The 24,350-nt window shown below is 41.6% G+C and overlaps 1 protein-coding gene across 7 annotated transcripts in view; it reads left to right on the top strand.

Moving 5' to 3' along the window:
- Positions 1-24,350, top strand: part of sdk2b (sidekick cell adhesion molecule 2b) — a 276,275-nt gene that overhangs the window by 229,752 nt on the left and 22,173 nt on the right. For all 7 annotated transcript variants that reach the window (XM_026178235.2, XM_026178230.2, XM_026178233.2 and 4 more), the window contains exons 7-30: positions 329-519; positions 2,032-2,115; positions 2,219-2,413; positions 4,128-4,244; positions 4,524-4,691; positions 5,081-5,183; positions 7,671-7,847; positions 8,816-8,952; positions 10,421-10,568; positions 11,934-12,074; positions 12,963-13,144; positions 13,653-13,768; positions 14,854-15,049; positions 15,430-15,528; positions 16,799-16,990; positions 19,283-19,404; positions 19,544-19,653; positions 20,425-20,575; positions 20,714-20,951; positions 21,710-21,825; positions 22,030-22,219; positions 22,380-22,478; positions 22,973-23,167; positions 23,881-24,082. In XM_026178235.2, the coding sequence (XP_026034020.2) occupies positions 329-519; positions 2,032-2,115; positions 2,219-2,413; positions 4,128-4,244; positions 4,524-4,691; positions 5,081-5,183; positions 7,671-7,847; positions 8,816-8,952; positions 10,421-10,568; positions 11,934-12,074; positions 12,963-13,144; positions 13,653-13,768; positions 14,854-15,049; positions 15,430-15,528; positions 16,799-16,990; positions 19,283-19,404; positions 19,544-19,653; positions 20,425-20,575; positions 20,714-20,951; positions 21,710-21,825; positions 22,030-22,219; positions 22,380-22,478; positions 22,973-23,167; positions 23,881-24,082 (3,669 nt within the window). The remainder of the gene's footprint in view (positions 1-328; positions 520-2,031; positions 2,116-2,218; positions 2,414-4,127; positions 4,245-4,523; positions 4,692-5,080; positions 5,184-7,670; positions 7,848-8,815; positions 8,953-10,420; positions 10,569-11,933; positions 12,075-12,962; positions 13,145-13,652; positions 13,769-14,853; positions 15,050-15,429; positions 15,529-16,798; positions 16,991-19,282; positions 19,405-19,543; positions 19,654-20,424; positions 20,576-20,713; positions 20,952-21,709; positions 21,826-22,029; positions 22,220-22,379; positions 22,479-22,972; positions 23,168-23,880; positions 24,083-24,350) is intronic.

The raw sequence follows: 24,350 nt of genomic DNA, 5'->3' as shown, positions 1-24,350 counted from the left end.
CAGTCCAAAATAGAGGATTTTATGGGGCTATTTTTCACAGTTGAAAAGAAAAATAGTCCCAGTGAAATGACCGTTGGTGATATATTGCTGCATGTCAGTGGCAAAACTCAGAGAACTGGGCAAATAGAACCAAAAACATCTACGGTGCTAGATTCTAATGGTAAAGAGTCAGAAGCTAAATGTACTTCAGCTGTATAATTATAATTTGCTTATGTCTGCTTATGTGACGTGTCACACTGTGAGGCTTTATGGGCTAGCACAAAACGAGCATCCTCACAGGGACATGGATGTTACAAACACATCTCACATCCTTCTTTCCTCTCACTAGACCTCTTATCAAGCTGAGTATCACATGGCGTAAGAACGGCGTGTTGGTGAACAGCGGTTTGAGTGACTTCAACCGCAGACTGACCATCCTGAGTCCTGTGGTGAGCGACGCCGGCTACTACGAGTGCGAGGCCATTCTGCGCAGCAGCAGCGTGCCTTCAGTCAGTGCTGGAGCTTATCTGCATGTCCTTGGTAAGAGCTAAAGGCTAAAATATGTTCCTGGCAGGGTCTTGTGTCTATTATTTTTGGGTATTAATATCACTTAGTACTTTTAGCTGTAATTTTTCCCAATACTTGCACACTTCCAGGTGACAATATCTATTTATGAAACTCATTACCTCATAGTTTCACACCAGTTCACACATTTTTTTTCTTAGAGGACAAAAGCAATAAAAAAAACCATTCCTAGAATTTCATGTGAATGTCTGACTATTATAATGGTTCACAAAGTTTATATGACTGAGTGCCACTTAGGAACCCAGCAAATGATGGAAGGCCATATATAAAAATGCATATCAACCACTTTTAGGCTTCTTTTTTTTAAACAGATGCATTTGTCAGGTTTAGTTTGCAATGATCTGCTTAAAATTGAATAGAAACCCCGGTCTCGTCGAGCGCTACTTTGTCATAGCATAACACGAAGTGCGGAGAAACTAAACCCACAGTCGTGAATTCTTTCCTTTTCACACCCGCTGGCCACATAAAATATTTCCATGGGGCACCAGTGGCCCGCAGGTAGCACTTTGAGAGCTCATGATCGATTACCTTGTAGGTTTACTCAGACACTGCATCACAAATACTATTTGAGTTTTTAGTGTTCAGTGCTGCCTGAGGACAGAAACACATTCGAGTGAAAGCACAGATATTAAGGAATTGCTCTCTCCTTGCTGCTTCAAAGTCAAGATAAGTTTGTCATTCTTCTCTCTCGTGCTTTGTTTGTTATTTGATATCAGTGTCTTTGCTTTTGCATTTTATACAACTTCAGTATTTGGAGCACATTACCATAATGTTTGTATTTCTATTCTTTGCCTGTTGGCCTTAAGGTTTAACATAGTTTTTAGGTGTTTATAACCTTTTTTTATTATGGTCAAGTTAAAGAACAGACTAATATTTTCAGTTTTGGTAGGTAGTTGTATGTACCTTCATATCAGCGTCTACGTGTAGCGACCCACATGCGTCACATATGTAGAAGTAAACTTTAACAGACAAGAGTGACTGTGCGAGCTTGATGCAAATATTCAGTCTCACTACATAAATGTGGTAAAAGCATGACTGTGAAGTTGTGAGGCAGTAAGGGGGAAGTGTTATTGATTTAAAAGGGAGAAAACTAATGGTTGGCCTCAAGAAATGGTTTAATAGCATTGCTTGAGTCACATTTATTCCATCTGACTGAAACACTTTGATGTTTTCAGGGTTATGATGTGATTCAAAGCACAACGTGGAGGGGGGGGGGCTTTTTCCACGATACTGCTAACTGAGCCTTTTCTCTACCCCCCCCCCCCCCCCCCCCCCCTATAAGTTTGAAGCATAGCCTAACATTACAGAATACCAATTACTCACTTCTATAATCAAACTAGTCTCACCGTGTTCTGCTGCGTTATCTTATATTTGGCCCAAAATTCAATACGTTTAAAAGCAGAAATAACTTCTGCTTTAATCTCGCGTTGTTGTTTTTGTGTTTCACTAATGTGTCTGCTGTTTCAGAGCCACCACAGTTTATAAAGGAACCGGAGAAACACATCACAGCTGAGATGGAGAAGGTGGTTGACATTCCCTGTCAGGCACGGGGTGAGAGCTCGCTGGTATTACAATAAGAGAATGTAAAGTAAACCCTATCAGAGGAGAAATGTTTGAACTGAACCCCAAACTCTCACTCGCCCACCCTCTGCAGGAGTGCCCCAGCCAGACATTGTGTGGTACAAGGATGCTTTGCCTATCGACCCAGTGAGAACACCCAGGTACAGGGTGTTGGTGGGCGGCAGCCTCCAGGTCAACGGCCTACTGCCTGATGACACCGGCATGTTCCAGTGCTTTGCCCGAAATTTAGCCGGAGAAGTTCAGACCAACACATACCTGGCTGTTACAAGTAAGTGCTCCAGCAGCTTTTCAAGGAATTACTTCACCCAGATAATTGCTACTATTAAACATGTTGTAAAGTGCTGAATTTGAGCTAAACATTCACTTTTTCTTTTACTGAAATGTGTTAAATATTCATGCAGCTCTGCTAAGCTTCAGCTTTAGAAATGTCAAAGCGTAGTATTTTAAAAATGGAATCATTTCAGAATACTGAAAGCAGGTTGACTCTTGCATAGAATGGTTATAAATGGATGTATGGATTTACTCTCTGCAATTCAAGTAAAAAAGCTAAATTTGTGATTATAAAGACAAGTTAAGTCTTTATTTTCATTTAAAAAAGAAAATAACATCATGGTACCAAACAAAGCAGTGACCTGTGTATGACTAGGCTAGTAATGGCCAATCTCCCAGGACAAATGCGAAAAGTGAAGTAGGGTTTTGCTGTAAATGAGCGTGTGAGCTCAAGGGCCCTACGCTGAGTGAATAAAAGTCCAAATAAAAATAAAAAAGTGACAGTCTGTTAAACAAACTGCTGCACTCTTGGTTCTCTGCCTTTGGAAAACAAACTAATTCTCATCATACAAGAACCTGACTTACTGTAAACACTGCAAGAAACACTCAACTTGGGACATGAAATATAGATGAAAACCACAAACAAAACTTTGGTTACAGGAAAAAAAAACACAGAGATGCATCTTTTTTTTCTGTAGTAGTGGCATTTTTGTCTCGTACTAAGAAATCTGATACCTAGGCAGTGAAGAAAAACACTTTAGATGTGCACTACGTCTGACAGCAGAGTTGTGATTGCGGCGTCGCTGTCAGTTGACAATATTGCAGAAGGGAAGCTTCCCTATATAAACTAACAATTAGGCCAACAACGATTAAGTTTACATTACTGTGGAAAGGCGAAACATTAATCACGTTTGCTGCTAAACTGTAATCACCTAAATGATGGGAATTTAGAAGTCTTTTTTTTCCCCTGCGCTTCTGCCACTGTTGGTATTTGAAAATAACTGCTAATTTTGCTCTCACTGTGCATCTGTTTGGCAAGTTTCTGACATCTAATTTTCTTCACTTTGTCTCAGTTCCTGCTGCCTTCGCTCCACGCCGTGCCGCGTTATCAGAATTCATAATATTCCGTCTCGCTAAATCACCCCTTCCATCCCTGTTTTTCTCTCCTCTTCTTCTCTCCCCCCTCCTTCTATGATCTCATCTTATCGTCTTCCTTTTTGTCAACACAATCATGTTTGTACTTCTCCTTCAGCCCTACTCCCTGTGTCCTGAGATTAGCAGCGCACCTATGACAACTCCCTACTCCTCCTTTCCTCCGGGAGTGATACAGTTTTCTGTCATCCTATAAAAGCTTTGATTTATTGCATATCATAAATACGGATTTTAGTTATCTACAAATTGCCTTCTTTTTCTGTCTATACTTCTTCTCCATTCATTTTCTTTTCCTTCCTTTCATATCCGCTATCTCTGCGGGTGCAAAAAATAGACCGGCAGCAGACAGTTATGGCACTGAGGTGAAGCCTGTGTCAATCCGTTTGGAATTAGGGGGACAAAGCATCGACTAAACACTGCAGCTGGCTGCTGCTTACAAGAAATACGTTTGAAGTGGGGCTTTGCCTCAGACAGTTATTCTCTCACCTCTATAACCCTCTTACCCTCTCTCGTTACTGTACTGAGCTTCCTTTATTCAGTGTGTGTTTGTCTACCCTCAGGCATTGCCCCGAATATCACAGCTGGACCCTCTGATAGCACTGTGATCGACGGGATGTCAGTCATTCTGCACTGTGAGACCTCTGGAGCTCCAAGACCAGCTATCACCTGGCAAAAAGGTCTCTTTTACACGCATACTCACACCACGAGAGATTGTGATGTCTGTTATCTGTAAAACATTGGGACCACAGTTTGCTGTGGCTTAACAAATAAAGCCTGATTTGATTCCTTTACTGGGATTTACCTTTTGCCATGTTTTTGTGTTTGCATTCCAATAGCAGATCAGGGAAGCAGCATCCTTGTTTTTGACAATCTGCTTTTCTCATTTTTTTCCCTTCTGTTCTGTGTGACCCTTTTCTCTCTGCCTACCACTTCTGCTGTCCGTTCCCATATGCCAGGTGAGCGCGTGTTAGCCAGCGGTTCAGTCCAGCTGCCCCGGTTCACCCTGCTCGAATCAGGCAGCTTGCTCATCTCGCCTTCACACATCTCTGATGCCGGGACCTACACTTGCATGGCAAGCAACTCCAGGGGCATTGACGAGGCATCTGCTGACCTTGTTGTTTGGGGTAAGTGGGCTTTTAAAAACACATATACCTGATGTAATGTGTTGAAAAAGTCCTAACTTTGTGATAAAAACAGAAAATGAAAGAGTAGTGCAGGTTTACTGAGAGACGTGTTTATCAGGAAACAAGGTTGTGCTGTATAATAACAAAGGAATGCTCAATTTCTAAAAACAAAAGCATTCTTCTGTGCAAGCCTGGATTCATCATTTTGGTGTTTTCTTCAAGAAGCCATCAAAAGACAAAAGACAAACCAGGAGCAAGTCATTTCGACTGAAATGAGTTTCCTGAAATTCATTTTTTTTGACATTTTGTAGACCGTTTTCCCCTCTCTCACTTCCTTCATCTTTTTCTCCATCTATCTCTTTCTTTTCTTCTTTATTTTGTGTCCACAGCTCGCACTCGGATTACCACCCCCCCACAGGACCAGAGCGTTATCAAAGGAACTAAAGCCATTATGAACTGTGGAGTCACACACGACCCAAGTGTGACAGTCAGGTAAGGGTCCATTTAGAAACACAGATTAATTAAGGCACAATGCATATTTATATACAACAGTTTCTACAGGCTGTTAGTAAAACTGATGTCACCTGAAAGCAGTAGATGCTGTTACTCAAAAAAGGAGGCCAACATAAAATAGGCAGGTTAAAAGGGAGTCATTCCCCTTTTTTCTTTTTCTTTTGTTTTTAATGAAAAAGGGCAAAATACAGCAAATCCAAAAGCGAAAAGTCAAACACTGAAAGCAAGCAAGCACTGGGAAGGAGCTAATGCATGCAAACAAGCAGGAGAAAAAGTGAAGAGAAGCAAAGTAAGTCGTGCGGTTTGTCTTCCTGATTAACCCGTCCCACGAAAGGTGAATAAGTTTTACCCAAGCTAAGCTGTCATGTCTTATATCTGTGAGAGATACGGATTCATTCCTTGATTCATTTTTTTTTCCTCCTGGCAGAAAACTATTTCAAAGCCAGTTCAGTGTACTGTAGGCATTTGTATAGGGACCTTACTCTAAGACGTTACCTTGTAGGCAAGGTTTGAATTATTTCTATTTTCTCTTTATTTGCTCCTGAAACAATTATACACGCTGTCAGGTTTGCAGCTGAGAGAAAATACCTGAAATTGTCTCAGCTGGCACAAGAATACATCTAAGCAGCCCACTAATTTAATTAAAGTAAAATTTACCTGTGCCTTAATGATGCGGCGTTGATTGGTAACCCTATTAATTTACACACTCACAGTTTGCAGCCAGCGTTTCCTTCAGACTTTAGCTGCCACAATTGTGTTTCTTTTAGCCATTGTTATATTTCTTTAATCTTCATTCCTTTTATGGTGGCTATAATAGTTTTCCTTGTGATCTCTAGACCTATATGTGTGTACAAATGTTCATCTGGGGCATGTCAGTGTGTGTCACAGATGCATTCTTCATTGTTTGGGGCAAAATTTTAAAAAACTTACTTATTTAGTAGGATATAACATTTTGGAAGAAACTTTTTTTTAAAATTAAAAACAACAACAACAAATCTGAAACTTTGCCAGCCCTATCATCTAAATGTGCCAATGCCCACGGTGTCCACAGATCAAAAAACCGAGTTTCAAATGTAGGAGTCACATCCTCAAAAGCTGCAGAATCTTTTTTAGTTCACGCCAGGAGAAAGATTCGACCAACACATACTGATCAGAAGACCCCAGAGACCCCAGAGACCTTTACTAATGAATGTGGGTGCCTGACCGTGCAGAGGAATCTTAACTTGACTTCTCAATTTGATGGCGATTTAGCATAAAAAAAAAATCAAGGCTAGTTAAAAGGACCTGTTTAGAAGCTTTGCACCACTATCTGGATCACTTCTAAGGGACTCAGCCGTGTCTTCCTGGTGAAGAGAAGATTAAAATAGATTAACTCATCCTGAAACTCATCCTAACCTATTTTTATGTATTTCTTACATGTTTAATACCTAATAAATCTCTGCAGCTGAGCTTTTTGTTTTTAGATTGGCTAATAAAGACGCTTCATCCTCAGCTTGGTTGTGTATGTCATTTAATACCCTTATTATCTTATTTTCACCACTACAATTCTGCTATAGGAAAGGGTTAAGGGTCGCACAAAAATAAATAAATACATGCACTGAATTGCTGTTACTACAGAGAGGAAACCTGTGACCTAGACATACACCTACGCCTGTTAACCATGTTTGTCAGCCACCAGCATATACATATTTCTTTACATAAAGAGTCCCTCGCACAATATTTTACAGCTGCTGCCCAAACCAGCGCAACAAACAACCCTTCCACAGAAAATGTAGTGAACTCCGAGCATGTAGCTGACATCAGTAGTGATCAATAGTCCCTTTCTACTCGGAGGAGAAAGCTGCATTTGAAGCCACGTTTGCGCCGCGCAGTTTTGATGAGTGTGAATCGGTCGTTTGATATGCACCCGTCAGCCGCGATGATATGCGGGGCACCTGTGATGGTGAGTTTGAAGAGACAGGGGAGAGGAAGATGAAAAACCACACTAATGACATGTTTTTCTTAGATTGTGGTCGAATAAAAGAAAACCAAAACCTCAGTTTACTCTTTGCTTTACTGTCAAAAAGAGTTAACCTGCAATCTGAAGGTGACATACATATATATGTACCTGATAAGTTCCACTCTACAGCGGGTGGCAATTAAATTATCCAGCGTTAGCTTCTGGAAGTATGCTAGAAACGACTTTTGACAGATAATTTCATGGATTTAATTGAGCAATAAAGTGTAAAGAATGTGCTTAACATGCAGTATGAGTGTGTGCGATTGGCGTGCAGGTGGTGAGTAATGCTATATTGTGACTAATTGTAATAATGGAAAAAACACAGAGGCTGGTGAATATCGCAGTTTCCTTTTTTTAAAAATGTGTTTAAATTGATTGACTGATGCAGTGGAAGGAATGGATGCAGCAGATGATGATGACGTTGATGACATTTAACAAGCCAGCTGACTGAAGTCTTTGTATTCCAGGCATGTCTGGGAAAAAGAGGGCTCAGTGATAAATGTTCAGTCCATCCCCCGCATGCGGCTAGATGCAGATGGTACGCTTCACATCTCCCAAACCTGGTCAGGTGACATAGGCACCTACACATGCAGAGTGACCTCTGTTGGAGGCAACGACTCCCGCAGCGCGCACCTCCGTGTCAGGTAACAAGCCCTCCTCCCATCATTCACCATCACCATCGTGCGACTTTCTATTTACCGGCCTTCCTTTTTCCTCTCACCCTTTTGATTTTCCAATATTCTCCAGTGTAAAAACACAGGAAGCAACATGTTCTTTGTAGAGACACAACACACACACAGAGGCGCAGCACAGACATTTACATGCATACGCATGTGCGAGCGCCAGACACATGAGTGCTTACCACCACTGCTATTCTGTCTGTTCCTATTGACACTCTCACCTGACACACTTCCAGCCCCAGGGGACCTCCGCCTCCATTCTCCATCTCCGATACTACACATGCATGCACGAGCGCTTCTGTTTTTATTCTCAAATCCCTCGCTTCCACATAACTTTGCCTGCTACGGTTATACTTTGGCACACAGAGAGCCACAGCAGCGAGAGTGAATTGAATATGAATGTGACATCAAACTTTCTGTTTGCCAGACTGACTGACTGATTGTTTCTGTCTTTGTTTATCGTGCTATCGGCCGTCTCGTTGGCTGCCTGCCTTTTGACTGAGTTACCGTCTATATCAATTCATTGCTATAAGGTTTATCTATCAATCTGTCTGTGCTTATCTGAATTTATGGCTGAATGAATTAATGATCCTCTGCTTTGGCCTCATTTATTCATGTCTCCCTGTGCATTTTCTTTCTATCTGTCTCCTTATGCCTTTCAATCCCTTTCCTCCCTCCAGTGATATCCATCTCGTTTTGTTTGCCTGTGTGTCCATCTTGACAAGGAACCATCTTTGCTGTCTCGTCTCGCCACATTTCATCACCTGTCTAACTGATCTCTCTCTTACAAAAGATTTTTGCCTTACTTTAGATCTGTACAAGCGATCTTCAGAGAAAAACGAAACGTTCGCTAACTCCCTTGGCTCCGCGGCTTGTTTGCTGTAATAGAGAGATTCTTTTATTTATCGCTCTTGTCCTGCTGTTCCCTGCAGACAGTTGCCCCATGCCCCAGAGAACCCTACGGCCGTGCTGAGCAAATCTGAAAAAAGAGCCATCGACCTGGCTTGGGCCAAGCCTTTTGATGGCAACAGTCCCCTCATACGCTATATCCTGGAGGTTTCTGAGAACAGTAAGTCATAAAATGTCCTGTCTGTTCCAGTCATGCATCCTTCTCCTGCATCCTTCTCTACCTTCTATTTGATGAGTTAGGTTTGGGGAACTCAGCTCATGGGATTAACAGTGCAGCAGTGAGTTAAAAAGAGGCTGGTTTAGACTCCTGTGTTCACAGTGTTTTTCCCAAGGAGCTTAAATGTAAACAAATACAGCAAAAAATTACAAGAAGATTAAATAGAATTTGAGATCAGGATCAATATCACTAATTAGAAATGTCCATCATTGCCTTTAGGCTCAGCATGGATTTGTAACTATAGCGCAGTCGCTCTGTCCAATTTGCATTGCTGAATTAAATGCACTGAAACGAGGGGCTTGTCACTGTCGGGTTATAACACTCATAAAAGTTTCATTATGACATGATTACCATTGAAAAGTAACCCGATGCAGAACAAATGCCAGTATAAGCAATTTGTTCGACTGGTATAACATCAGCGTAACACCTCTTTGGAACACTTTCATATAGCCTACAGGCCTTCTTTTGCATATAGCGAGTAGACACCGGTAGCATCTCCTCTGTCATATTACTAGCGCCAAGCTTCTTAATTTTCCTCTGACTTGCTGCTTTAGCCGAACTAAAAACTAGCCGCTGTCGTTTCAGAGCTGTTGCACCAGCATCATTTCCCTCCTCCGTGGGCCACCGGCGTTGTGGAGCGTCTGTGCTAATCTTGCAGGTGTCCGTTATTAAATTTGAAGTAGAACTCTGTGCAGCTGACACTTATTATCACCCAGGCACGCAATTAGAGTTTCACTGTTGTGTCTTTCGTCTTCAAAATAAAGTAAATACTTCCACAGCTTCTCTCTTTTCTGCCATCTTGTAAGCTGAGCTACACGAGCAGACTGGTATTTGTCAGTGTCACGGAGTAAGAGGGAAACGGAAACAATGCTTTTGGGACTTTTGCTTTGTATTGTTTTGTAGAATCAAAGAGAACAGGAAGGTGAGGTAAACAGTATTAACATTAATGGTTTGCCAATTTGGAAGAAGTCCCTGAATAACTGAGGATCCAGGTTTTCCTGCCATCAAAAAACATGCTAGGCTGATTCTGCTGTTGTTGTCCCCTTGATAAATGCACTGGCTTAAATCTGGAGTTGGTCTCAGGGTGCTGTATGTCAGCTGCTCTCTGCTCCTAATACTTAAATGCAGAGACCAAGTTTCCCTGTGGGTACCAATACTGTTATTGCTCTTCTATTTTGGGTTTGTTTGTTTTTTCAACCATTGCTTGGTTTGTTTCATTAAATTGAATTTTAAAACCATCTAAGACAAAATGACTGGAAGGCATTAAATTGAAAATCCCTTTTGATATTGGTGAAATTCCTTGGAATGTAGCACTCCTTCCTGAATGGAACAATAGCAATAACTCAGGTGTGTATTTGTGTGGATGCGCATGTAGGAAAAAAGGTGTAAAAGTTGATTTTCTGTCTTGTAGATGCTCCCTGGGCCATCCTGCTGGCCAATATTGAACCAGAGTCCACAGCAGTGACGGTCAACGGCTTGATCCCAGCTCGCTCCTATCAGTTCCGCCTCTGTGCTGTTAATGATGTGGGAAAGGGACAGTTTAGCAAGGAGACAGACCGGTGAGCTAAAGACACTTTTTATATCTCACATCAACATTTTAAAAGCTTTTTTGTCCCTTTCAGCACACCATTTAATTGGCAGTAGCAGTGAGAAACCTAAGCAATGTCAAAAAACAAGAGTCAAAACAGGACTTTGTTGGTTGTTAGTAAACAGTACATTGTGTATATGAGATCTGTTTCCTAGACAACCGGATTGACTGATCCCTTCAGTCAAGAGTCGAGAGAAGAGGGATATACATGTAAGCCTCCCGAGGAGAATACACATACAAACGTGCGCAATTGCATGTAAACACGCATTTTCAAACGCGCATTTTCAAACACACAAACACCTACTGACTCTGAAAGCCACAGGGAGGATTTAGGTTTGAGGCGAGACCGCTGTTGGCTTCTCTGTGGCCTCACACAACTTCAAGCACTGATTGTTCTCCCTATCCCTTCTTGCCTCCATTCTTTTCCTCCACCAGTCTGTCACGCTGCCTCCTGCTGGGAGGTCCCAAGCCATAGGAGAGCCATAGGGAGCTTCATTTGTGTGTCACGGGGGGTGCAGCACAGAACTCTCCACGAGACCATTTGGGACAGTTAGTGCCAGTGATCTCTCTCCCATCTCTCATACACATTTTCTCCCCAGACACACGGGGTGTTTTATCACAGTAGAAATATAGCTTTTAGGTAGCCTAGGTACCCTTTCAGTTCCTCAGAGGTGATTTCAAGGTGGTGAGTATTGCACGTATTTCGGAGAGCAAAAGCAAACAAGAAACGGTGACAGTTTTTTCACAAACAAAAGGATATGGAAGGACACAGTTATGAGACAGAAGATATTGTACGGGGAAATGCTTCAGCTGGAATTTCTTCATTTTTTAAACTTCTGCATCGAGTAGCTGGAGCATTAAAACTAAAATCCTGCCTGCCTAATAACTCATTGGTCTCCCTTGAAACAAGCTCTGACCTATTAAGGTATAGACATGAGATCTCTGGGGTTGCTTTAGACCTTTGTGAGTGGGACCTCTGTGGACTGAACCTGTTGCAGTGCATCCCACCGGATTCCTATTCCTTTAGCTATTCCTGAAAGGGTTTTTGTGGGGCAAGATTTTATGCTGAGAAAAGGACTGTATGTGTGCGCTGGGTCTATAGAAATGTTTACGTGGCTGGTACATGACTGCCAGGACCCAAAGCCCCCCATCTCACATGCTTAGAGACCAGCAACGACCCTTTGCCAATTCAAAATCCTTGCAAACTTTACTGAGGCTTAAGATAGCAGAAAGCAGACAGCAGAAATAGATGTTTGGTGTTACACACGAGTTATCACATGTTAGTGGTTTTAATATAATGTCTTATCAGTGCAATATTTGTGTGTGTGTTCTGCAGGGTCTCTCTCCCAGAGGAGTCCCCCAGTGCTCCTCCTCAAAATGTCATTGCTAGTGGTCGGACCAACCAATCTATCATGATCCAGTGGCAGCCTCCACCGGAAAGCCACCAGAACGGCATCCTCAGAGGCTACATCGTTCGGTAAAATCTCCACAGACACCTCCCTGTCTCTTACATTTATGTGAATGGTTAGAATTTACACAGTGTTGATGGTCCATGTTTTAAAATGAGGGACTCCAAGTACTTTCTCAAGTCAGTGTAATAGAAATTTGATCATATTTTATATTTAAAGGAAGCTACAAAGTGGTGTGCACATCTATTGTGCTTCCTTTGTCAGTGTTCTTACGTGATGATGGATTTCGTTTTTGATTTGTGACCTTCATATTTTGCATTTGCACTTTCTTTCTGAACAGACAGAAGTCTAAATGCTTTTCTACAGCGTTTTGTAAAGTGTAAAATATTCTTCTAACTTTATTACCAGTGCATATATTATTGATCCATCTATTTTAATTTATGTCTTTGGTTTTGGAGTGGAAAACTACTAGGAGCAGCTCACTTGGAGTATGTTTTACATCCCTTACCGCTGTATTTAAAGATATACATGCATATCTTGTCTGTGAGGAAAAAAAACAAAACAAAATTTAATGGCTGATTTGACTTAAAAAAAACTTCAGCAAGTCTATTAGGTAAAGTCAGCAATATGCCAAACTGACTGTAAATCCTGTAGGCATGTAATTAGTTTGGTTTTCTGTCAGGCTTTTTATTCATTACATCCAAATAAAACAGCAGGTGTTTTCCAGACAACAGTCAGTGCTGTCAGTTTTTAATTGCTTGTTGGCTAGTGCTTTGTCTCCCCCTAGCAGGGATTCTAATGCACTGCTGGGCTCAGGTAAAATAGTAATGTCTTTGTCAGTGAAACAACTAAACTGTCAGAGATAAGGTACAAAATCTGCAAACACATGGACTCTCATCCAGAACAGGTGTCCAATCTTCTGAATAGTCCAACAAGTTTATACATGTCTATCACAGGTATCGTCTCACTGGGCTGCCTGTGGACTACCAAATCAAGAACATTTCCAGCCCAGATATGACCACACTGCTGCTGGAAGACCTCATCATCTGGACCAATTATGAGATTGAGGTGGCTGCCTACAATGGGGCAGGTTTGGGCACTTTCAGCCATAAGGTTACTGAGTGGACCCTGCAAGGAGGTAAGCACTCAATAGCTCTTTCCTTCTTATTTAATGTCCCATTATTCAGTGAGCATGCATGTATATTATTTTTTACTAAATTCAGTCAAGCTTATCTTTAAGATGTGTCAATCAAGCATTCAGTATCTTACAAATACAGTGTAAATCTTTCATTTTATTTTATTTCTGCATATATATTACTGAAATCAGCTCTAAAAGCTAGTGCTAACTGTTATCTTCTTTGTAAGAAACACAATGATGTGACTCTAAAACCCATAAATAGGTCACACCACTGCAAACAAACCCACAAAGAGTTCTGGTGTAAGGTTTAAGTACCAGAGAGAGAGTAATGGTGGTATCTGCTCTGACCTACGCAGCAGCAATCAATACTGACATCTAAACAGATGCAGGCAGACTTCCAACAGCGAATTGAAAGGCATTGTCACACCCTTGCTTTTTGCCTTCTGTTCTTCTTTTATTTTTTCTTCCGCTCTGTCTCACTTTTTCTTCCTCTCCTCATCCATCCCAGTGCCCACCATAGCTCCAGGCAACGTGCAGGCCGAGTCGGTCAACTCAACAACTATCCGTTTTACGTGGACAGCCCCTAACCCCCAGTTCATCAACGGCATTAACCAGGGCTACAAGGTCAGTAGACGCCGCAGTGTCAACACCACCAGTCATCACATCCACTTGGCAGACCTGTCACAGTTGAGCATGTAGTATTACATGTAGCACAGGGGATTGAAAAGCCAGGGGGGTTAACGACATTTGGTGCCAGTGTGAACAATGGATTCTGTTCACCGATTTGTCAGTCTGAGGTCATTCTCTTTATCCTCACGACCATTTCTCATATGTAACTTTGTAAGGCTGCGTGCCCATAATGATAAATGTCTTCATTATTTTGTCAGACGCTCTCAAATGTAGGCTATCTCTGCCCCTCTTGTGTGCACCTTGAATAAATGTAGCCCACAGGGATTCTCAAAACTGCATCCATGGTGCAGTTGTACTTTTCTGCTGACTCCACTGAGACTTAATTATGTTTTTGGGTTTTTCTTCTCTCTCTTTTTGTCTGTCTGTTGAATGACAGTCCACAAGTCTTAGTCAGCTTGGTGGAAGGGTCATACTGTAAAGACCCAATCTGAATTTTAAATACCAGGATTTTCTCCCGGGAAAGAGACTTAAGAAGCAATGAGAAAAGGGGAGGTAGATAGTGTGGGCGGTGATAGAAAGTGTGTCAAAAGCAGAACGGAGAGCTGGAAAATGAAGGCGGACAATCAAGCATTTATCCCGCTGACATCCTCTAGCCATTCTTTACTTCCCTGGAAGCTCGCTCACTCTGAAAACTGGAAACAACCCAATAGACAACCATTGGGACTCATTACCAAGCAGCTAATTGGTCAATCCAGACCCCATTTGTAGATGCTATATGGTGTGCAATGATGGGATGCTATCATGTCTCTCTTGAGCCTACATTGGCGGAGTTATTCAGTCACTCTCCCCCAGTCAAAACCTCTTTAGGGCATTTTTCTAAATATATTTGGGAGAGCTATGATGCCAAATCTCTCCTCGGAGTGGCTTAGGACCACCACAGAGAGACACTACTGTTAGTTTTGTGAGAATTATTACAGAAGAAAAAGGATTAGTCGCTTTATTTTCAACCGTGTGGGTAATTTCCTTTCTTTTTTTCTATTTTTTTCTTTTGTTTTTACATTGTTTTCCCCCCACTTTAGTTGCTGGCCTGGGAACCTGGAAAGGATGATGAAGTTGCCATGGTAACAGTACGACCGAACTTCCAGGACAGCGTCCATGTGGGATATGTGACAGGTCTGAAGAAGTTCACCGAGTATTACACCTCTGTGCTGTGCTTCACCACACCCGGAGACGGCCCCCGCAGCCCGCCTAAAGCATTGAGGACGCACGAGGACAGTAAGTGACTTTTCTTCCACACTTTTGCCTCTCCCACGGTGGCATGGGGACACATGCATCTCACAGTAACACATCCTTTGGGCAAGATCTATTATTCATGTAGTAAGGAGTTGTAGAAAAGTGCTAATGAATGAGTATATTCGGCATCATCATAATTGGGATATAGTTCTTTACAGAATATTTGCGAAGTGGTAAAAATTCCCAGTGTACCCCGGCTCATATTCACGGGTTTTTCTTTCTTCGTTTTTTTCAAATTTTAAAATCCAAACTCTTAAGATGTCAGCAATGAGTGGCTATTTCCAGATCCTAGTCAATCACCTGTACAGCTGTGGCTCAAAGCCTCTTAGGCGTGCTCATTATTCTTATTTGTTCCTATTCAGCCCCCGGTGCAGTGGGTCATCTGAGTTTCACCGAGATCTTGGACACTTCACTCAAAGTCAGCTGGAGTGAGCCCAGCGAGAAGAATGGAGTTCTCACAGGTACATTCACATAACTCCCAAATTATACTTGTAGCCAGAGGCAGAAAAGGTGAGAAATAGCACCTTTTTTTTTTCCAAGGTGGTATTTGTCAGAGTTGGGTTGACAGACACCAGTCGCATGAGGCAGTGCTCAGGTTGAACTGAGACCGGAGGATTTGGTTTTATATTGCAGCTGCTTGAACTCATTTACTGAAGCCAGCCCAGGAGAGGTTCTTTATCGTTAGTTGTTGTTTTTCTTTGTTTTTTGTGGGGGTTCATGCACATAGTGCTTCCCAAGCCACAGACAGAATATACCAGCAATAAGACAACACTTGAGAAAAAAAAAAAAAAGAAAGAAAGAGAAGAATATTTGAAAAATGACATTTTTCAGCCAACATTGTCTCCTCTCCCAAGCTCTCCATATGAAATATCTCTCAATAAGGCTCCCTTCGAGAGGCATTGCTCAAGTCTTTTGCAATCGTAGAAGAAATATACAGAAATGTGACCATTTTAGTATGAAACAGTATAGTAATAAAAGGGCAAAAAGTCCTTAAATTATCAGACATAATAAAGACCAATAAAACATCACATTGACTGATGAGATAGATCATTAAAGTGAATCTTTCAGTGGTAAGAGTGCAGAAATGGTTATTTGGCTTTTCTTAAAATTACATTCCCTACTACTCAGTGATTTTTCTATAATACTGGCCAATATATTGTTTCTATTATTTTTCATGCAACCACGCCATCGACTTATCAGTCGCTTAATGTGCAGTAAATCTTTCATTCCATCGACTCACATGCAGAATGTTTTTTCTTGAGTATTACGTTAAAGAATCTAGCTAACAAATTGTTAAATGTTTGCACAGCTTGATATTTAGCAGCATGTTGTAAAGTATTTTCCAACATTTCAATGTGTTGCACGCTCCCAGGAGACAAACACTGACATGCCATGTGAAATTATTGATTTGGCAAGAAATGCTGCTTAATGCTTTGTGCAATCACATGAAAAGAGCTGCTGGCCAAGGAGCAAATTGCATTAACTTTGAGCGGGTGAGCATGTGTGTCTGTATGTGTGTATGGGAGTGGGCGGAGGATGCGTGAGTGCAGGGAGGTATAATCACAGGCTTATTTAATTTGCTATATTCAATTTTTGATGAAGTTAATTTAATATTTCTGTTAGCTTGCCCTGTAGCACGCAAGCCTGGAGTTGCTATTGTAGTAAAACTGCTGTCAGATTTTCCCTTGGAGGATTTTCTGTCCGTGTCCACTCATCACTGCCTCTCCTTAGGTTACCGCATTTCTTGGGAGGAGTACAACCGAACAAACACCAGAGTCACCCACTACCTGCCCAATGTCACCTTAGAGTACAGGGTCACCGGGCTCACTGCTCTCACCACCTACACTATTGAAGTGGGAGGAATGACCTCCAAGGGCCAGGGCGTGCTGTCCTCCTCCACCATTTCCTCTGGTGTTCCACCAGGTTAGTAACCAAGCATTCACTACAGATACATGAGAGCCTGTGTGCCCAAAATTTTTTATTCCAGATGATATGAAAGAGTAATTAAAAAAAAAAAAAAAAGCAGCTTTTAGACATGAACTGCAGCACTGAACTTTTCCAAACATCACCAGGCAGAGGTGCACATGACAACACAAATTACTGCAGTATATTGAATGTTAAATAGTCTTTAACCTCCTAGCTCATACTACAAGCCTGTGTGGTGTCATCTTGCATCAATTCTTGCGAGTATGAGAAAAGCACTGAAAGTTCAGTGACTTCACAGCTTGTGAGTGGTCAGCTCCTCCGGCAGAACGCTTTCCCCCAAAAAACAAAAGACAATTTTCCAGATTTTTCTGACACTGTCTAAAGTTCATGTGTGAGAATGGATACACACTAGATTCTACATTTCTCACATTGCAGTTGCATCTTTAATTGTGCCCGCCCACTTAAGTCCCTCTCCAAAATGTCAGTTTGTATTGGCAGCTCCTGTTTCGATGTTCATTCAGTCTCATTGTAGACATCGTCAGCATTCATTTTTTCCGTACTTGGAGAGCGCTTTCTGGAACAGAAGACGTTACACAATTGTGTTGAGGCTAAGTATCACTCATCCTTGGTTGAGTGCTCTTTGAAGAAATAGTCCCTGTAAAATCTGTTAACGGTTCATGTCTATTTTGAGGAGAGGTGGTGGCATGTTGTGAAAGTGAATGAAAGCACGCTTTTACATGATACCTGCAAAAAGCAAGTGTTAGAAAAATTGATTGACATTACAAGTGCCATAGCATTTTTTTTTTACATACTCAGACAATATCTACCTTTATCCGCATGCCTTCATTCTCAGGCAGTGTGCAGTTCCAATTAACAATCATAAAACCTTTCTAAGCTCAATTAATTCTCAAGTCAAAATTGTGTCTTTATTCAAATTAATGAGCAACTGGGGACCTTTACTGAACCTTCCCTTCCCGTAGATTTACTGTCACGCATTGAACTCGGTGCGCACACTCAATGTTGTCTGGCGCCAGACACAATGAAATCTGACCCCGGTCACCTCATCTAGGACAGAAGCAAAAAAAAAACAAAAACCTGCACATGCACGTATCTCCCCGACATTCGTGAAATAATAGCTCCCTCGATAGCATTAAGGACGATTACAGTGTTTAATGATTTCATATTTGCAAAACGGTGCAACAGAAACACAATGCCCACGTCAATTACTGGAGCTACATTTAGAGGCTGTACATCTGTGAAACCTGTGAAATGACAGGCTGTTTTATTGAGAACAGGCCTCAGTGTAGCACTTACGTTCAGAATAGCAATTACTCCCATTGTATAGGTATAAAGAAAACGCCGATGTGCCTGCAACTGTACTGTAATGACCCAGCTAAAAGCAGCCTTAGTAATCAGTCATGCAAATAATTTAGAGGTGGTCATTTTACAGCGACACATAATCTGCGTTTCATTATGATTGAATATATTCACATTTAAGCAATCTTGGAAAAAACAGTTTAGTATCCCCATGTGGCAATGATGATATCTTTTTTTCAAAAAATACTGGGTCATACCGATGGGCTATGGTTTGGATTAATGTCTTCAACTAGAATTTATGTTAACTATATTGCGCTTTGGGAAGAGGGGATTGCCTAGTAGGTTTAATATTTTAAAAAGTATGAGGTAAAAAATGATGAATAATGAATCCGTTTTTGCACTCGCATAAATTATCCAATCCTACCTAGACAAGCACAAAAAGTGTTGATATTCATATACGCAAAAATGCTTTCTTGCTGTTCTTTGAATTCACCATTTTCAGATTTGCCCCCCCCTTCTCCAGGATTACCAGTGAATAATCCATTCTTATTGTTTATTTAGCTCAAGTGTAAACAAGTAGGATATCAGATTGAATCATATATCCAGATAACTGCAGTGTAATTGACATTCATGGCATTGTCTCTATCTGTGTACTGTGTGTAAGCATCTTTTCCAAATCTAATCTTCTTTTTTGGTGTCTTGGCTGAAGGTGGGAGCACTCTGGAGAGAATAGGATGAGATAGCAGAGAAATATATGTGTGCAGTATCTGTTCTGCCACAAGAGGGTGCTGGGGTTGATGGATTTTCCTATGTAGTCCACAGACTCAACAACTTGCCCTGTGGAAGAGGCAGCAAGAGAAAAATATCCATATCTTAGTGCACATTCTCCAGTGACATAGTAATATCAGCCCAGTTATTGCTTTATGTGACTCTTTTAATTGTTTTATGTGTTTGTTTTTTGCTTCCTCACAGAGCTTCCTGGCCCTCCTACCAACATGGCAATTTCCAATATTGGCCCACGCTCCATCAACCTGCAGTTCAAACCTGGCTATGATGGCAAAACTTCCATTTCCCGCTGGCTAGTGGAGGCCCAGGTGAGCCAGATTTTAACTGGAACTAATAATTTATTTGTTTTTTAGTTATATTTAAAAAGTTCAGTAAAAATTCACTACTTTCCTCGGTTCCTCAGAAAGAGAGGTGCAGTATTTGACTCATCTGTTGTCTTATTCCCAGGTGGGTGCAGTAGGAGAAAATGAGGATTGGTTGATGGTCCACCAGGTGTTCAACGAACCTGAGGCTCGCTCCTTAGAGGTGCCAGGTCTCAACCCATATACCTCATACAGGTAATTACTGGAAACTTGTTTCTGTGAATCTTTACTGTGTACCTGAGTTCCAAAATTATTAAATACAAAGTACTTCTGCAGACATACTACACATTCACCTCAGTACACATTCTCCTGTGGCAGAACACATGCTGAAAAGAACAAATAAAAACTGATCTGCTGCACTGTGCTTTTGTACAGACACACAAAGTCACATCAGTATTAGTGTTAACAACTTAACAATGCCAATTTTAATTGAAAGTAATCATGTGCCATTTGTGTATGTGCACTTTCATTTCAGCATGTCCCAGCAGCTTATCTTATTATGTTTTCCTTTAATTTGAATTCAAGATTATTTTAAAAGTTTTTTTTAAGTGTATGCCTGATTTTTATCTTGGCTTGTTTTTCACGATCGCATTCAATATAAGCAATTAGCATTTCACTGAGCCAATCCCTAAAGGCTCACAACAGCTATAGTTCTCATCATTCCAACATCAGCGCTGCCACTTTTCATTTCAATATAGTTAAATGCAAAAAAATTGCTGTTTTGCATATTCAGGCCATAACGCAAATAAGCCCCCCACAGCATATCCATGCTTTATTCATATTCAGCGCTCTGATCTTGTTCAAATGCAATAAGCCTCATGTAAGAGGATGCAAGTGCGACTATAATGCTGATCATTGCAGGTTCATTTTAAGCTGCCAGATTCCCAGTTTCAGGACTACAGCTGAAATCAAGTAAGTGTTTTCTCAAGCGAGATTCATGTTATGATGTTCAAATCCATATACCAGGTTTCGGATGCGTCAGGTGAACATAGTGGGTACCAGTCCTCCCAGTCAGCCCTCCAGAAAAATTCAGACCCTACCAGCTCCTCCCGACATGGCCCCTGCCAACGTCACCCTGCGCACCGCTAGTGAAACAAGCCTCTGGTTACGATGGATGGTAAGGAGAAATCTTTTTCTAAAATGCCAGTTTTTGTTAGTGATGTCACACTGTAAGAAAAACTTGATGAGTTGAAGGAAACAGGCCTGTTAGTCAGTCCAATCTCTCTCAATGTGAACACCATCTCCTTCCCCTCAGCCTTTGCCTGAATGGGAATATAATGGGAATGCAGAGCAGGTGGGCTACAGGGTTCAGTACTCCCGTGCAGGCTCACAGGGCCATCCACTCACCCATGTTATTACCGACTGTCTGGAGAGAGAGTTTACTATTGAGGACCTGGAGGAGTGGACAGAATATGAGGTCAGGGTCCAGGCTGTAAACGGCATTGGAGTGGGACCCTGGAGCCAACCGGTCAGAGGCAGGACACGGGAGTCTGGTGAGTTCCACGCTGTGGAAAAACGCTATTTTGTTTGGAAAAGTAATGCACAAACTTCATTAGATTAGTCAAATCTTCTTTTTTCTGTTAAAGGTCAAATTCCTAAATTGCCTCACACATATTTGTGTGAACATCAAACACATTTTCACAACCCAGAAATAAAAACACGCTGATTACTTCTGTGATACTGTATTTGCAGCATCTGTGCTGAATATCTTTATTATTAGTCATATTAGAGGTGTCAAACAAACACTTAACACTTTGCCATATGGTAAATCCATGAGCAGATTGTTTCCTGCTCAGATGCCCTGCTAGAGTATTTTTAATAGCCTCTTTAATATAAGCAAAGACACTGCTTTTCCATTCTTGCGTCTGCTTTCACGCTTTCACCAGGCATTGGACAGAAAGACATGGAAGGAGCTAAGAATGGAGTCTGAGGAAATTGAGAACACATGGACTTAAATGTGGAATTCCTGCGCTCTTTTTTTCCCCATACTCCAGCAAATTATTAGGAATCAGGCATGTTGTCCAAGGATGAGTGCCAAGGAGGAGAAGAGCCCTATTCTTGAGGGTTTTTTCCACCAAGCCAAAATAATAGAAGCTTCTGTGTGCATACGCAAACACAAATAATAAATCCTTCTCTATTTTAGATCCGTATGTACAGTAATTGCCCTCATACACAGCATATATGACAGACTTTTTGGAATATGTGGCAAACACTAGACTATCCAGCCCTCTAATCTCTTTATTGTTCCCAGTTCCCTCCAGTGGTCCCACCAACGTCTCTGCCTTTGCAACTACTTCAAGCAGCATCCTGGTGCGCTGGTTTGAAGTCCCAGAGCCGGACAGGAATGGGCTCATTCTGGGCTACAAGGTCTATTTCTGCTTTTTATATTTGGCAGCTATACACCTTTTATTTACTGAGCTTTCCGAGGCATCTAATTAGTTTGGAAAAAACTTGAGCTTCTTTTAAGCTGTGAAATACACAGCATGGTTGCGGTTTTTGAGGCTATTTGTCCTACTTAATTTCCACATTCACTTTTCCCAACCTCTTTCTCCTGTCTCCTCACCGAGTCAGGTGGTTTATAAAGAAAAAGACTCGGACAGTCCAGTCCACTTCTGGACAGTAGAGGGGAATGCCACTCACAGTGTCCAGCTGACTGGTCTGGGGAAATATGTGCTCTATGAGATCCAAGTTCTGGCATTCACACGGATTGGAGATGGACGGCCGAGCTCTCCACCTATTCTTGAAAGGACCCTGGATGATGGTAGGAACACAGGATAGAGCAAGATTGAGCATTCCAATTATGTAAAAATAAATAGCAATTGATATTGTGCTGAATACTTTGGTAAGAGAATTAAGAAAAGGGAGGGGCTACTTATATGTTATGTCTAAAAAAACTTTAAATCCTTGTGTGGTCTTCACAGTCCCAGGACCTCCAGTGGGTATCCTGTTCCCTGAAGTCCGGACCACCTCAGTCCGCCTTATTTGGCAGTCCCCTGCCCAGCCGAATGGCATTATACTTGGTTAGTACATACAAAATGTTTTTTATTAAGATTTGGCCCCTAATTCTACTCTAGAAATCAATGGCAACAGTTTTTGCTCCCAATCATTGTAAACATACTTTTGCAAACTTTGATTTGGGTTTTTTTCCCCAACTAAGTGGATTAGACCGTATTCGTTGGGGGAAATCAAGTCTTGTTATTTTCCGGTTTGCAATAAAGGGACTGGGATTCTCTTGTTGGCTTACTGGGGATTTCCTTGTGAGTATTTATTCCATTAAACATCTGTTGGATAATTTAGTTTAAACTGTCCAGTGTGACAGACCTACAAAGTAGCATAGAGGAGCAGATGCTAATGAAATCCTGTCAGAAGGAACACAGCTGTCTGCAGCGCAGCTTGATTTCCCTTTTATTAACAGTATAAACAACTGTTTCTTCAGATACCACTGAAATACATGTTTCATTCTAACCCAGAGCATCTTTGACAGCTTTATTAAGACCATTTGTCTCTTCTCCAGCTTACCAGATCACGTACCACCTCAACTCCACCAATAGCAACACAGCCACAGTGGATGTGCTGAACCCTAGCGCCCGCCAGTACATGGTGACTAACCTCAAGCCAGAAACTGTCTATGTGTTTCGCATCACGGCACAGACAAGGAAAGGCTGGGGTGAGGCGGCCGAGGCGCTCGTGGTTACCACGGAGAAAAGAGGTAACTCGATGTGGATTTTAATACTGACATATTCGAGCGCTGGATATGTGGGGGAGTCATAAAAACAACAATTTAATTGAGAATATGAATAAAATGTTTCATCTGATGCTGATGAAGTGGTGTTTGGAAGCGTAGTAGCAACATAATTTGTATTTCTCTAACAATGCAGGAAATATAGTAACAGTTGTATAAATGGTGCTGAGACCTGAGAACAGACACATGTGTATGATCTCCGTAATGGCATAACATGCAGAGAGCTGCACTAAGCCTTTGTTGCACTTAGTTCATTTCCAGTCAACAGTTCAGCGAGCAGATGTGTTTTCTAGAGGAGTGTCTGTGCCCTGTGGGTATTTATTGAAGCACTCTGATGTCATTGTGAGAATGCATCAGTCCATCTGCTTCCCTCAAGGCATGTTGTGGATCGTGTACTATGCTACTTTAGTTTCTCAGCTACTTTTCATTCCAGCACCAGAATCACACTTTCTTCTTTCTTGTCAGCTCTACATAGCTCATGCAAATATGAGTAAATGGAAAACAAGAAGTATATTTTAAAAAAACTGTTTCTAATGGCTCCAATTTTTTCCCCCGCACATCTGCAACTTCTCCAAACACTCAGTTTGTCCCAATTCATGTGTCACATGCGCACACAGCAGTCGTCCTTGTATTCCGTTGCCCGTTTCTCTTTCCCTTACTTGCCTCTGTTTTTGCTCCAGCTCGTCCTCAGCCTACCAGCCGCCCCCTGGTTCCTCAAAAACACGTTCAGGCTCGCCAGGTGTTGCTTTCATGGGAGCCTGGTAGTGACGGCCTGTCCCCCGTGCGCTACTATACGGTCCAGCTAAGAGAGCTTCCTGAAAGCAACTGGACGGTCCACTCAGCATCTGTCAGCCACGAGGCCACAACCTACATAGTATCCAGGTAGAGTATCATCGAGTAACGACATCTGGTTACGTTAAGGTGTAAATTTTCACATTCCCTTTATTAGAACAAATGTGTTCTCACACTTCTTGCTGACGCTTCCTCTTTAATATTCCCCTACCTTTTGAATAGCTGGCATAAGAAATGTGTTCTTTTAAAGAATAATGTTTCCAGAGGATTGCAGTTTGGAACGTAAACGATGGAAATGCATTTGGCAAGTACAAATGTGAAACTGTATTTGCCATTAAGGTTCCAGTTTGGTTTAAAG

Source organism: Astatotilapia calliptera, chromosome 8, assembly GCF_964374335.1.
Source record: "Astatotilapia calliptera chromosome 8, fAstCal68.1, whole genome shotgun sequence".
In the NCBI taxonomy this organism is placed as follows: Eukaryota; Metazoa; Chordata; class Actinopteri; order Cichliformes; family Cichlidae; genus Astatotilapia; species Astatotilapia calliptera.
Note: the sequence above shows the minus strand (reverse complement) of the source record. Positions and strands in the feature narration are given on the sequence as shown.